Genomic DNA, 14,443 nt, shown 5'->3' with positions numbered 1-14,443 from the left:
TGAGCTTCAGACCATATTACAACCATGCAAAAAAACAAGGGGGATTATGGAATTCCAGGCAAATTCAGGCTCCAAATTTCACACACCCATAGATACAGAGTGGGGAAAGTGGTTGGTTTTGCAGCTGGCACACACAGAGGGGCAGAGCCAATATAATTGTAGCCAACGCTCTCCAAACGCCAACTCCCTTGGCCGACAATGTTTTCCCTCCCACAAGACAAACAGGGGAGGGAGGCCAGCCGGAGTCTGTCTGCACAGCGCTTCGTCTGTGCCCTATTCAGTCATAAGGTCACAGGGGACCAGCTAGAGAGGGGATGCCTCTGAGCATACACAGAGTAACCACAACCAGTTCCCCACATTCCCGCGAGCAGAGAGCGGATCAGAAATCTCCTCTTCTGGATGGTGGTTGAAGCCTCGCGAGTTCTTTCCTTTGACAAGCTCTCTGCTTCAATGGAGCTTTTTAAGCAGAGGTCGGATGGCCATCGGTCAGAGATTCTTTCACTGCGATTCCTGCGTGGCAGGGGGTTGGACTAGATGACCCCTGGGACCCATTCCAATTTGACGATTCTAGACCTCAGTTTGCATAGGAACTAAAGGGCTATGGGAGAACTGGTATACAGGCGGACAAGGTGGTCCCTAATAATGATGATGCTGATGATAGTAATAAAGTTTATTTATATCCCGCTCTCCCCGGCCAGAGCCTGGCTCAGGGCAGCTAACACCAGTAAAATTACAGTAAAAGCATAATGGGGGGGGGGGACAATTTAAAATACAGGTTAAAATGCAGCCTCATTTTAAAAGTAGCCCATAGATCAAGACCATAAGGGGAGGGAAACATAAGGGTCAGACTGAGTCCAAACCAAAGGCCAGGCGGAACAGTTCTGTCTTGCAGGCCCTGCGGAAAGATGTCAAGTCCCACAGGGCCCTGGTCTCTTGTGACAGAGCGTTCCACCAAGTCGGGGCCAGTACTGAAAGGGCCCTGGCCGTAGTTGAGACCAATCTAATGACCTTATGACTTGGGACCTCCAACATGTTGTCATTTGTGGACCTTGAGGTTACCTGGTTCCTATTAAGCCCTTTAGACTTTCAGACCTCAGCAATGATACCTTGAACAAAGCTAGGAGATTTCCTGGCAGCCAGCAAGGTAGTGGCGCCTTCCCTGTGGAACGCCCTCCCACCAGATGTCAAAGAGAACAACAACTACCAGACTTTTAGCAGACATCTGAAGGCAGCCCTGTTTAGGGAAGCATTTTAATGTTGATGCATTATGGTATTTTAATATTCTTTTGGAAGCCGCCCAGAGTAGCTGGGGAAGCCCAGCCAGATGGGCGGGGTATAAATAATAAATTATTATTATTATTATTATTATTATTATTATTATTATTATTATTATTATTATTTCAGTAACTGCATAATGGATGCAGAGTTGTTTTCGGGCCAAAAGCTGTGTTGCTTCACTCTGCATGAGCTGCAGTTTCTGAACCAACTTAATTAATAATATTAACAACAACAACAACAACAACAATTTATTACTTATGCCCCGCCCATCTGGTTGGGTTTCCCCAGCCACTCTGGGCAGCTTCCAACAGGAGATTTAAAATACATTAAAACATCAGTCATTAAAAAACTTCCCTAAACAGGACAGCCTTCAGACGTTTTCTAAATGTCAGGTAGTTGTTTATTTCCTAGACATCTGGTGGGAGGGCGTTCCGCAGGGCGGGTGCCACTAACGAGAAAGCCCTCTGCCTGGTTCCCTGTAACTTGGCTTCTCGCAGTGAGGGAACCGCCAGAAGGCCCTCGGAGCTGGACCTCAGTGTCTGGGCAGAATGATGGAGGTGGAGATGCTCCTTCAGGTATACAGGACCGAGGCCGTTTAGGGCTTTAAAGGTCAGCAAAAACACTTTGAATTGTGCTTGGAAACGTACTGGGAGCCAACGTAGGTCTTTCAGGACCAGTGTTTTGTGGTCTCGGCGGCCGCTCCCAGTCACCAGTCTAGCTGCCGCATTCTGGATTAGGTGTAGTTTCCAGTAGCCCCATGTAAAGCATGTTGCAGTAGTCCAAGCGGGAGATAACCAGAGCATGCACCACTCTGGCGAGACAGTCTGCAGGCAGATAGAGTCTCATCCTGCGTAGCAGATGGAGCTGGTAGACCACTGCCCTGGACACAGAACTGACCTGCGCCTCCATGGACAGCTGTGAGTCCAAAATGACTCCCAGGCTGCACACCTGGTCCTTCAGGGGCACAGTTACCCCATTCAGGACCAGGGAGTCCTCCACACCCGCCCGCCCCCTGTCCCCCCAAAACAATACTTCTGTTTTGTCAGGATTCAACCTCAATCTGTTAGCAACCATCCATCCTCCAATCGCCTCCAGGCACTTACACAGGACCTTCACCGCCTTCAAGGGTAGCTCCACGTAGAATACATTGCAGTAGTCCAGCCAAGACATTGCGAAGGTCTGCAATACAATGGCCAAGCCATCCCTGCCAAGGAACAGCCAAAGGTGGAAGGAAGCTCTCTTGAGAGCCACTGAGGACTCCTGTGCCTCCGACGATGGTGACAGATCTAAGGACGCCCCTAAGTGGGCAAAAAACCCACCAAGAAGAGGACAACCTTCCACTCTCTGTCCCCCTCAAAATGGCTTCTGTCCCTCCAGAATGTAGCTTTGGCTTATCCGTTCTGCCTGGGGCTGGCTGAGGCTGGTGGGAGTTGTGGTTCAAAACATCTCAGGGGCACCAGGTTGGACAATGCTGATGCATTCACACGTGGGCCCCAGATCCTGCATGTTGTGAACTGCCCTGTGTTCTTTGGATGAAGGGCAGTAGACAAATCTATTAAACAACAATAATACACCTGTACGCAGGATGAGACCCTCCCTGCCCACAGACTGTCTCGCCAGAGTGGTGCATGCTCTGGTTATCTCCCGCTAGAGGGGTGACTGGGAGCGGCCGCCGAGACAACATAACACCAGTCTTGAAAGACCTACACTGGCTCCCAGTACATTTCTGAGCACAATTCAAAGTGTTGGTGCTGACCTTGAAAGCCCTAAATGGCCTCAGTCCAGTATACCTGAAGGAGCGTCTCCACCCCCATCAGTCTGCCCGGACACTGAGGTCCAGCGCTGAGGGCCTTCTGGCGGTTCCCTCACTGCGACAAGCCAAGTTACAGGGAACCAGGCAGAGGGCCTTCTTGGTGGTGGCACCCGCCCTGTGGAACGCCCTCCCACCAGATGTCAAAGAGAACAACTACCAGACTTTTAGAAGACATCTGAAGGCAGCCCGGTTTAAGGAAGCTCTTAATGTTTGATGCATTACTGTATTTTAATATTTTGTTGGAAGCCGCCCAGAGTGGCTGAGGAAGCCCAGCCAGATGGGCGGGGTATAAATAATAAATTATTATTATTATTACTATTATTATTATTATTATTCCCTAGTTTAAAAGCATAACATAAAAGCTTAATGTGTAGTCATAGCGGCCATATGTATGGGTGTAACTGACCTACCCTCTTAATAATAAAGGTGCCTGAAGCAAGGCTCTGTTAAATTTAAGGTCTTGTCGCTGCTGATTCTATGACTGTAATAAACTGGTTGATTTGACTGCCTTGTAATTGGTCATTATACTTTGTAAACTGGTTAGAGGTCTATTAAATTGGTATACACCTTTATTATACACACAGACACACATCTCAGCCTCCCCTATCTTCAACATGGGAGACAAATTATACTGTCCTACCCGACAAGGCTGTTGTATGTATTAGAACAATACAATGTATGCGTGAGAAGTTTTTAAACCCAGGTTTGGATGGCCAAGGCTTCTCCAGCTGCGAATGCCATCGGATGGGGATTCTTTTAGCTGCGATTCCTGCAATATTGAAGGGGGTGGGACTGGATGGCCTTTGGGGGGCCCCTTCCAGCTGTACAGCGCTATGTCCCCAGATCTTCAGGTTCACAGGTCTTCTCCATCGGTGACGGGAAACCTGTGTCCCTCCAGATCATCACAGAATGGAAGAGTTGGAAGGGACCCCAAGACTCATCTAATCTAGCTCTCTGCAATGAATCGAACCCTCTGCAAATGGATCGAACCCGCAACCCTGGCATCATCAGCACCAAATATAGATATAAATAGGGTTGCCATATGTCCTCTTTTCCCAGGACGCGTCCTCTTTTCCACGCGCAGAGTCTACCCTCTAGTCTCTGCTTCTCAATGTGTATTGTATTGTTTTATGTACTGTGGCTTCCCATTGTTTTATTGATTATAGTTTAGATATTATTTATTGTAACTGTTGGGCGGATTTCTGTTTAACTTTTATATGTTGACATTATTATTTTATACTATTCTAATGATTGCTGAATGTTACTTTTTTAATGTAGGTTGCCTATTTTAAAGTTATGCTTTATTATCACATTTTTTGTATCACATTAGATTGTTGTACTATGTACACATTTCGTTTCTTCAGCTTGTAAACCGCATTGAGTACTGTAAGATACGAAGACGGTATACAAATTAAAAATGATGATGATCCATAGTTAAAAGCTGAAGTTGCCAAATGCGTCCTCTTTTTCGCTTTTGCAAAATATGGCAACCCTATTAAAAGAGAGCAGTAAAAAATGAAACATCTGTCCAAGCGGAAAAGCGCCACGCCACGCCCCACCCCAAACCTCCTCCCCATCCATGTTAAATTATTTTTGTATGCCACAACTGCTGCATGTATTTTATTAGCTAAAAAGTGGAAAACCCAGGAATTACCAACGATAGAAGAATGGCAGATAAAGATGATGGATTTTTCAGAGCTAGCCAACCTAACCAGAAGAGTCCGCGACCAGAAGGTGGAGGAGTATCATTTAACATCTTTCTTGGGCAATTCCAAACCTGTTATTCCAAGGAGAAAGGCCTCTGGTTTCTTTATAAATGTATATTTCAACATTTTTTTCAATTCATTATAAATCTTTTCCCAGGAAGAATGGATTAAATTTAATGATTACTTAGTTAAATATGTTAAGTTAAATTAACTGAAAACAGCTTGCAGATACTTAATTGGCTCAGGATTTTATTTATGTTAAGCGTCGAATTAATATGTTTAATTTCATCATGTGCAGATCTAAGGATGTCAATGTTTAAGTTAAATCTTATAAGAACTGTGATTTGGAAAACCGTTGAAAGGATATGCAATGAAATTCAACCAAGGGGAAGTGAGGAAGTCACTTAACAATGTTAACAAGTGTAATTTTCAATAAGGCTCTGATTTATGTTTGCTTGTCTTATATGTTTCTTTATAATGTTGTGAAAACCAATAAAAAAAAATTGGGTGGAAAATTTTTTTTTTTAAAAAAAAGTCCCCATCGGGGGCGCGCTCCCGCCTTCCCCCCCCGCAACCCCCCCCGCCTCCGATCGCCCTTTTAAGGCGCCCCCTCCGCCGCGCCCCTTTTAAGACGGGGCCGGAGCGGTGCATTGTGGAAACGCGGCGCGGGGGAGGAGGCGGAGTGGAATTTCGGAATGAAATGTAGCAAAGGGGGGAAAAAAGTGAGAGGGAAGAAAAAGAGGAAGTGAGGGGCGGGGGCGGCAACATTGTAACCACATCAAAGAGGGCGCGCGCGGGAGGGAGGGAGGCGAGGCTGGTGCGGGAGCGCGCGCGCCTGCCCGCGCCCCTCTCTCTCCCCTTCTCCGCCTCCCCTCCTTCTCTGTCGCGGCAGGATCGGGACCATGCCCCCCCGGCGGGGGCGGCGGGCCGGGCCGAGGTAGCCGCGGGCCGGAGGAAGGCAAGCGGGCGGCGGCGGCGGATGGGGACCGGAGCGGACGCTGCTGCGGCGCCGGTGGCTCCCGGTGCTGCTGTCTGAGCCTGGAGCTCCGGCGGCGGCAGCGACGGCAGCCTCCTCTCCGGGTCTCCGGCCCGGCCTCCTCGCGGCCCCACCCCCGTCCCCACCCAGCCAGGTCTGGGCGAGCGGCAGCCCAGCGGAAGCGGCAGTCGGAGGAGCGGCGGCGCCGCGCACGGAGCCCGCAGACATGAGGTCGGTTAGTGCTACCTGCTGCCCGGGCGCGGCGGCGGCGGAGGGAGAAGGGAGCCTTTGTTGTCTGGGCTGCGGGGGCCGGGATTTCGGGGGGGGGTGGCGCCGTCTGGGTTCCCCGTGGGCCTCCGCCCCGAGGAAGGAGCAAGCGGGGAAACGGGAGGCGGCACGCCGAGGCTGCTCCGAAGGAAGGAGCGCGGCGGCACCCGCGTCCCCGCCCTCCCGTCGAGGCTGCAACTAGCGCAGTTTTTTTTTCTTTGGGGGGGGAACCTAGAATATTGGGGGTTGCTGTTTTGGAGAACATAGAAAATTGGGGGTTGCTGTTTGGGGGGACCTGGAACATTGGGGGTTGCTGTTTTGGGGGACCCGGAACATTGGGGGTTGCGGTTTGGGGGGACCTGGAACATTGGGGGTTGCTGTTTTGGGGGACCCGGAACATTGGGGGTTGCTGTTTTGGGGGACCTAGAAAATTGGGGGTTGCTGTTTTGGGGGACCCGGAACATTGGGGGTTGCTATTTTGGGGGACGTAGAACATTGGGGGTTGCTGTTTTGGGAAACCTAGAACATTGGGGGTTGCTGTTTTGGGGCAGCCCCCCTCCCACATTACGCGGTTTTCCTGGTTCCTTTTGTAACCGCTTGGGAGAGAGGTGCACGTGGCAAAGATTACCACCACCCCCTCCAAAACACAGAAACTGTTAGAAGCTTCTTTTTAAAATGGGGGGGTCGTTTCTGCACTCTGTTTGAAGCCCAATTGAGCGTGTTTTCCGGAAGTGGGTAAAATGTTCCCCTATATAGGAGGAGAGATTTGCACTCCCCCGCCCCCCACTTTGGAAGAGGCAAGAGATGATACAATCAACCCCCCCCCCCAAAAAATCCTGTTGTCGGAATGACTGTGGACACACGCAGCCCATGGGGTTGAATGGGGGCACCCCAAGTTGATGTCTGAAGCCACGCCCTTCCGTGTGACTTCATCGCTCGCCCCCCCCCTTGAGATAAGGGGGGAGACTTCCAGGACGGCAGCGGAGTTTGTTGGGGAGTTCCTCCGGGGGGGAGGGAAACGAGCCACGCCCCGGGCAAGGGGGGAGCAGGAAGAGATAAGGATAGATTGGCCCCACAGCTGCCTCGTGTCCTCCATAAGTGGGGCGGGGGGGGGGTTGTGAAGAATGCAATTTCTTTCCCAGGGGGTTGTGCATGCCTTTTGCGTTGGGCTGGGAGTTTTAAGTTTTTTGGGGGCGGAGGGGGGCATTTCCTAGTTCTGCAATAGAGGACTGAAGGTCAGGGTTTGGGGTGGGGGCTGCAAGGGGTCAAGTCGAAGGGGGGAGCGACACCTCTGATCTGTTGGGAGTGGAGAGGAACCTCAAAGGTTGGTTTCTGTGATCCGTGTATGCTACTTAAGTTCCTTGCAGCCGCACACCTAAGGAACAAATAACACCCCCCCCCCCTTTAAGGACACAGGAAGTCGTTTTCTCCCAGGAGGGCATTCCTGAGAGGGGGGTGGCTCCGCCCCTCTGATGGGACAGGGAGGGTGATCTTTCCTGGAGCCCAAGACCCTTCCCGAATTTGGGGTGCTGGTCCGGCGGGTCCCAGAGGTTCTGGCCAATGTTGGACGTCTGATAAGTGGTCAGTCCTCTTGAACGGATCCTTGTCTGAAGATGACCGGACTGGCTTTATGTACCACTGTGCCCCCTTCTCAGCTATTGCAAGGGAGTGAGGGCACCCCAAAGCTCAATCTCTCTTCCCCTTGCGATCCGGGCCCTGATCCTGCCCCCGTTGTGCCCCCTTCGCTCCTTTCCTCAAGTTGAGGGGGGGCACCAAAGACCCCCCACCTCCCTCCACATCTCTCTCAGTGAATACAGGTTTGGAACTGTAAACCTATTTCAAGGCAGTTTATCTGAAGGTTGTCCGGGCTCAAGCTGCCCCCAAATCTTAAGTCTTAAGTCTCAGGTAGGTCTTAAGCCCTCCCACCTCATTTTCTGCATCTTGGGACTTGCGAGGTAGGGCTTTTGAGCATGTGCAGAGTGTTTTCCCCTGCTTCGTTGACGTCGTCGTGTGATAATTTCTGAGCCTAACGGGGAGGGTTCTGAGGTCAAGAGGGGAGAGAGACAGGCAGCCCCCCTCCTTCAGAAATTAGGCTGACGAGGAGGCGCTGGCGGTCAGTAGGCCTGCAGGAGTTCATCCTGAGTCGGCAGTTTTCAGAGATTCCTCCCCGGCTCCCATCCCCGAGTCACCAGATTATAGAATTATAGAACTGCAGAGTTGGAAGGTACCAGCCGTTCCAAACCAAGGGAAGAGGCAATGTGGTGCAGTGGTTAGAGCAGTAGACTACAACTCCCATCATCCCTAGCTAGCTATTGGTCAGGGATGATGGGAATTGTAGTCCCAAAACAGCTGGAGACTCCAGTTTGGGGAAACACTGGCGTTGGCGTGTCAGACCAGGGTTCGAACCCCCACTCGGCCACTGAGTGTCACCTTGGGGGGGGGGTCCATTCACTGCCTCCTAGCCTGATGTACCTCGCAGGGTTGTTGTGGGGGTGAAATGAGGAGGTTGGCCAACCATATCTTGAGCTCCTTGGAGAGAAAGCTGGGGTGTAAATGCCGTTCTCCCCTCGCCTCCTTAATCCAGCGGAAAGCTGTTTCTGTGGCCCCGATCCCCTAAAAGCAAAAGGAAGTGAACTGTAGGGGAAGTAGATTCAGATCAAACACAGGGCCCTATGATATCCTTTATCTATAAGCCAAGCTCTAGTTGCTGTACTGCAATTTTTTATTTTATTTTTTTAAAGGGCAGCCCCTGCCTGCAGCCTTACAGTACGAGAAGGAAAAGTTGAGGTGGGGTTGTGGGGGAGGCAGGGTGTGTTTTGCAGGTTAAGCAACCCGGAAGAGGTCAGTTTGTCATCTTCGCTGCAAGAGACACGGAGTGCAGTGACGCCTTAAAGGCTGACAAGATTTATCACTGCCTGGGCTGCCATCATCAGCATCACCACCGAATTAGTCAGCCTTGAAGGGCTCACAGAGTTCTTGGTCTCAGTAGGAGGAAATGCAGAGAAAGGGAGCGTGTAGTACTTGGGGGGGGTGTCCCAAAGTGGGGGTGGGCAGGATTCCTTGTTGGGGGGTGTTGCTGGAGGTGCAAATGACCATCAGACTTCGAAAAGCTGGTGTCCCTGGAGCAAGCCCAAGAACTTTGTTCAGATGAATCAAACTCAATAGTTTTATTGGGGTTCTGAATAAATGTGCCGTTCACTGCTTTGAGTTTTATTTTATTATTCTCTTCCATCGTGGGCCGTGCGAACCGCTATTCTGAATAATGCTTTTTATAGAATGCTGGGGGTGAGTTTATGGGACCAAGGGGGCGGTGCGGGACCCCCAGAATTTTGGAAACGGCTGATGTAGTAGGACATCCTTGGAGGATTTCGGAGAAAAGTCCTGTCTGGTGTTTTGCGCGATCTGGAGATGGGGATCCCTCTGGCACTGAGGTTTCCCTGGGATGGGAAGGAAGGGAGTTGTTGGCTAAGTTTTCCCTGGGGTAAGGTAAAGGTAAAGGGACCCCTGACCATTAGGTCCAGTCGTGACCGACTCTGGGGTTGCGGCACTCATCTCGCTTTTTTGGCCGAGGGAGCCGGCGTACAGCTTCTGGGTCATGTGGCCAGCATGACTAAGCCGCTTCTGGCGAACCAGAGCAGCACATGGAAACGCCGTTTACCTTCCCGCCGGAGCGGTACCTAGTTATCTACTTGCACTTTGACGTGCTTTTGAACTGCTAGGTTGGCAGGAGCAGGGACCGAGCAACGGGAGCTCACCCCGTCGTGGGGATTCGAACCGCCAACCTTCTGATCGGCAAGTCCTAGGCTCTGTGATTTAACCCGCAGCGCCACCTGCGTCCCTTCCCCCGGGGTATACCCATTGAAATGCATGGACATGGCTAAGCTAGGTCCATTCATTTGGGGAGGTTACACTGAGTGCTCATTTAAATGGGGAGCTCTGGGTGTCTCAGAGTACACAGAGGAGGCTAAATTAATTTTAAGACTGTAAGCGCCCTGAGGCCAGAGACCTGTTGCCCTCACTTAAGCCATAAAACGCCGTATTATGTTGACAGTGGGGTGCAGATTCCCTCATCAGTAACTCTGGAAGGACCCCTAAAGTAACAGCCAGATCCTCTTATATGCTGCCTTTTCTTAAAAAAATGGGGAGTGTGACCCCTGACCTGTGGTTCTGGTTATCTCAAGAGTGAATGACCTAGTCTGGCCTCCGGACATGTTTCCAGTGTCGGTCATCCAGTTATCTCTAGTAGCCCACAAGGGAAAGTTGAACATCCTGGCAGCCGGTGTTTCCATGTAGGCTGCTGCTGTTGATGGAGGCTCCACTTTGCTGCTCTGGCTAAGAGTGGGCTGCAAACATGGGTCCAATCCCTTTTTAAGTCTGCGTCTCGCAGCATTTGAGGTCAGTCGTGCGCTGCATGTTCTGAAACTGCCGCCCATTCATTTCCTTGGTTGACTCCTCGCAGGGTGAGACGACTTTGAGTCACTAGAGAATTGTCTCCTTATTCCATGATTAAGTTCCCTCGAGAGCCTTTGGTGTGTAGGACTTTGTCAAAAGCTCTTTTTGGGGGGAAGTCCAAGCTTACCACATCTACCGCTGGTTTGTTCCTGTCTCTGCTCTTGGCGACACGCTCAAACAGCTCTGAAAGTTTATTGAGGTGGGACTTCCCTTCGATTCTTTATAGCTGCAATTCCTGAGAGGCACAAATACAAGATGGGTGACACCTGGCTTGAGAGCAGTACATGTGAAAAAGATCTAGGAGTCTTGTGAAAAAGATCTAGGAGTCTTGGTTGACCACAAACTTGACATGAGCCAACAGTGTGACGCGGCAGCTAAAAAAGCCAATGCAATTCTGGGCCTCATCAATAGGAGTATAGCATCTAGATCAAGGGAAGTAATAGTGCCACTGTATTCTGCTCTGGTCAGACCTCACCTGGAGTACTGTGTCCAGTTCTGGGCACCACAGTTCAAGAAGGACACTGACAAACTGGAACGTGTCCAGAGGAGGGCAACCAAAATGGTCAAAGGCCTGGAAATGATGCCTTATGAGGAACGGCTAAGGGAGCTGGGCATGTTTAGCCTGGAGAAGAGGAGGTTAAGGGGTGATATGATAGCCATGTTCAAATATATAAAAGGATGTCACATAGAGGAGGGAGAAAGGTTGTTTTCTGCTGCTCCAGAGAAGCGGACACGGAGCAATGGATCCAAGCTACAAGAAAGAAGATTCCACCTAAACATTAGGAAGAACTTCCTGACAGTAAGAGCTGTTTGACAGTGGAATTTGCTGCCAAGGAGTGTGGTGGAGTCTCCTACTTTGGAGGTCTTTAAGCAGAGGCTTGACAACCATATGTCAGGAGTGCTCTGATGGTGTTTCCTGCTTGGCAGGGGGTTGGACTCGATGGCCCTTGTGGTCTCTTCCAACTCTATGATTCTATGATTCTATTCTATGCATTATTGCACCGGGTTGGACTAGATGGCCCTTGGAGATCCCTTCCAACTCTAAGCTTTACTCAGAATAGACCTTTCGAAATCGATGGACCTGACTCAGCCACGTTCATTAATACTGATTGCTCTGAAACATCATTCTCTGCCATCCCATGCCTGGCTTCTTTAGGCTAAATAACTCTGTCTTTCAATAATACTTTTTTAAACACAAAATTCCCGTACTTAGTGCCATCTCCAGATGTTCTGGACTACAACTCCCATCATCCCTGGCTGGTATGCTAGGACTGATGGGAATTGTAGTCCGAAACAGCCCAACGGGGAGGTCTGTGTTAGAGTAGCTGACCTGAGGCTGCTGGGGTTGAACTGTCTGTCTTGCAAACTTCTGGGCAGGAACTTGATTTCACAGAGAAGTTGCGTGATGTGGAACGGTTTCAGATCTGCGTTCGTTGACTCTCGGGTATATACTGAGAAATCTTTGACGATTACATTTATATATTCCCCCCTCCCCTGCCTCTTTCTTCTGAGGTGGTGTCTTCCTCACTTAGTCCTCACAACGACCCTGCGGAGTAGGCTGGGCTGAGAGTCTGTGACTGAACCAAAGTCACACACTCAGCTGAGTGGGGATTCGAACCCAGCTCCCATCAGTGGCTCTCGACCTCCATCCTTGCGGTTAGCATAGGGGAGGGAGGTTTTTATTCCTTTCTCAGCAGACGATTGAGGTTGTTCGCAGCACATCAGCAATTAGAGTTTCCTGGCACCGATGACCTTGCATTTTTTTTTGGGGGGGGGCTAGAGAATCCTTGAGTTCCAGGACCTCATCGAATCCACCTCTCCCCTCTTCTAACAAAACCACAAAAGGCCCTTTTGTCCCTCTCATTTGCAAAGCCTTTATTTTGCATTTTGCAAGGTGCAAAAGAGCCCTCCAGGAATCCTGACTCCCAGAGCTCTCAGCCACCCCTTGAGTTTTCTGTCGGGTCTGGGTCATGGCAGTGGGGGGGGGGGCGTTGCTGCACTTGCAGCTGTGCAGAAACAACCCCCACCTTCCTGACCCCTTGAAAACCCACAGCTTTCCTCGCTTCCATGTCCGGGGACCACGTCAGCACTGAAAGCTGTGGGTAGGAGAAGCAGATTTCAGCAGCCGGCCAGGGTTTTATTTGCGTCTTCATGCAGCGCCTAGTGGTTAGAGCTGTGGGGGAGGCCTGAGAAGTTTCAGCAGCTGCAGCAACTGGTGATTTTATATTCTCCCCCCCCCCACCCAAATGTCTGCTACTTGGGGTCTCTTTCTGGTATCTTTCAACAGCTGAGAGGCTTCCAGCTGTCTGGGAGTCAAGGGGGCGTTATGTTGCATGCCCCCCCGAAAACCCTCCCTCAGCCACTTTGGGGAACGAAGATGCTTAGAAACATGGAACTATAGAGCTGGGGTCCCCCCAAGGTCATCTAGTCCAACCCCCTGCTCAGCTAGCTACTAAGCTCAAAGTTTTGCATTGCAAGGACTGAATCGTTGAAGTCTCATGTGAAGGACTTAGGTGGATGCTTTTCCTAAACCCAGCCTCATTTAATCCCCCACAGTAACCCTGTGAGGTAGACCAGGCCAACAGGAAGTTGGGTAGTACATAATAATAATAATAATAATAATAATAATAATAATAATAATAATAATAATAATAATAATAATAAAATTCCTTCCTGTAGCACCTTAAAGACCAACTAAGTTAGTTCTTGGTATAAGCTTTCGTGTGCATGCACACTTCTTCAGATACGAAGAAGTGTGCATGCACACGAAAGCTTATACCAAGAACTAACTTAGTTGGTCTTTAAGGTGCTACAGGAAGGAATTTTATTATTTTGACTATGGCAGACCAACACGGCTACCTATCTGTAATAATAATAATAATAATAATAATAATAATAATAATAAATTTTGTTATAATTTATACCCCCGCCCATCTGGCTGGTCTCCCCAGCCACTCTGGGCGGCTTCCAACACAATATTAAAATACAGTATTGCATCAAACATTAACAGTTTCCCTAAACAGGGCTGCCTTCAGTTGTCTTTTAAAAGTAAAATAGTTGTTTTTCTCTTTGGCGTCTGGTGGGAGGGCGTTGCACAGGGCGGGTGCCACCACCGAGAAGGCCCTCTGCCTGGTTCCCTGTAACTTGGCTTCTTGCAGGGTGGGAACCGCCAGAAGGCCCTTGGCGCTGGACCTCAGTGTCTGGGCTGAATGATGGGGGTGGAGACGCTCCTTCAGGTATACTGGACTGAGGCCATTTAGGGCTTTCAAGGTCAGCACCAACACTTTGAATTGTGCTCGGAAACGTACTGGGAGCCAATGTAGGTCTTTCAGGACCGGTGTTTTGTGGTCTCGGTGGCCGCTCCCAGTCACCTTCTGATCGGCAAGCCCTAGGCTCTGTGGTTAGATCACAGTGCCAACCGCATTTTCATTTTTTCACTTTAACAAGGAACAAAAAAACCTGTCTATGTGCTCACATGTGTGTGCCTGCCATGTCTCGTTTGAGATTCAGCCTTTCCCCCTTTCTGCCTTAACTTTCCCAATCTGTAAAATGGGCAACCCAGGCAGGAGTCCAGAGAGACCCCTGAGCTTTGCAGTTACTTGACTTGAGTTGCTTAGTACTGACTGTGGGTCTGAGATGTTGCAGGCGATTTAATTAGTCCTGGCTGATTACCTAAAGAGCAGGAAGCAGCCTGACCACCCATTTCCCTTTTCCACTGTGTACATGGACCAACTGGGAAGAGGAAGAGCAGGCCCACTGGATGTTAACCCTTGGGCTCCCAGGGAGTTGTGGCCTATGCCTTGAAGGCAATCTGGTGCCCTCCGATCTTGTTGGACTACAACTCCCATCAGCCCTGGCTGGCACAGAACTTTTTTGGGGGGGGGTTTGAGAGCACCAGGTGGGCTCACACATATACCCAGTGAGATGCCAATTAAAGCCAAGCCTTTCAAA

General features: G+C 50.1%; 1 protein-coding gene across 1 annotated transcript in view; it reads left to right on the top strand.

Annotated features, from left to right (window-relative positions):
• Positions 1-5,688: 5,688 nt before the first annotated feature.
• VASP (vasodilator stimulated phosphoprotein) overlaps positions 5,689-14,443 on the top strand; it is a 46,672-nt gene continuing 37,917 nt past the window's right edge. The window contains exon 1 of the mRNA XM_081200472.1: positions 5,689-6,004. Coding sequence (XP_081056598.1) covers positions 6,000-6,004 — 5 coding nt within the window. The 5' untranslated portion in view covers positions 5,689-5,999. The remainder of the gene's footprint in view (positions 6,005-14,443) is intronic.

The sequence above is a fragment of the Podarcis bocagei genome (assembly GCF_964188305.1).
Source record: "Podarcis bocagei genome assembly, chromosome: 7".
Classification (NCBI taxonomy): Eukaryota; Metazoa; Chordata; class Lepidosauria; order Squamata; family Lacertidae; genus Podarcis; species Podarcis bocagei.
Note: the sequence above shows the minus strand (reverse complement) of the source record. Positions and strands in the feature narration are given on the sequence as shown.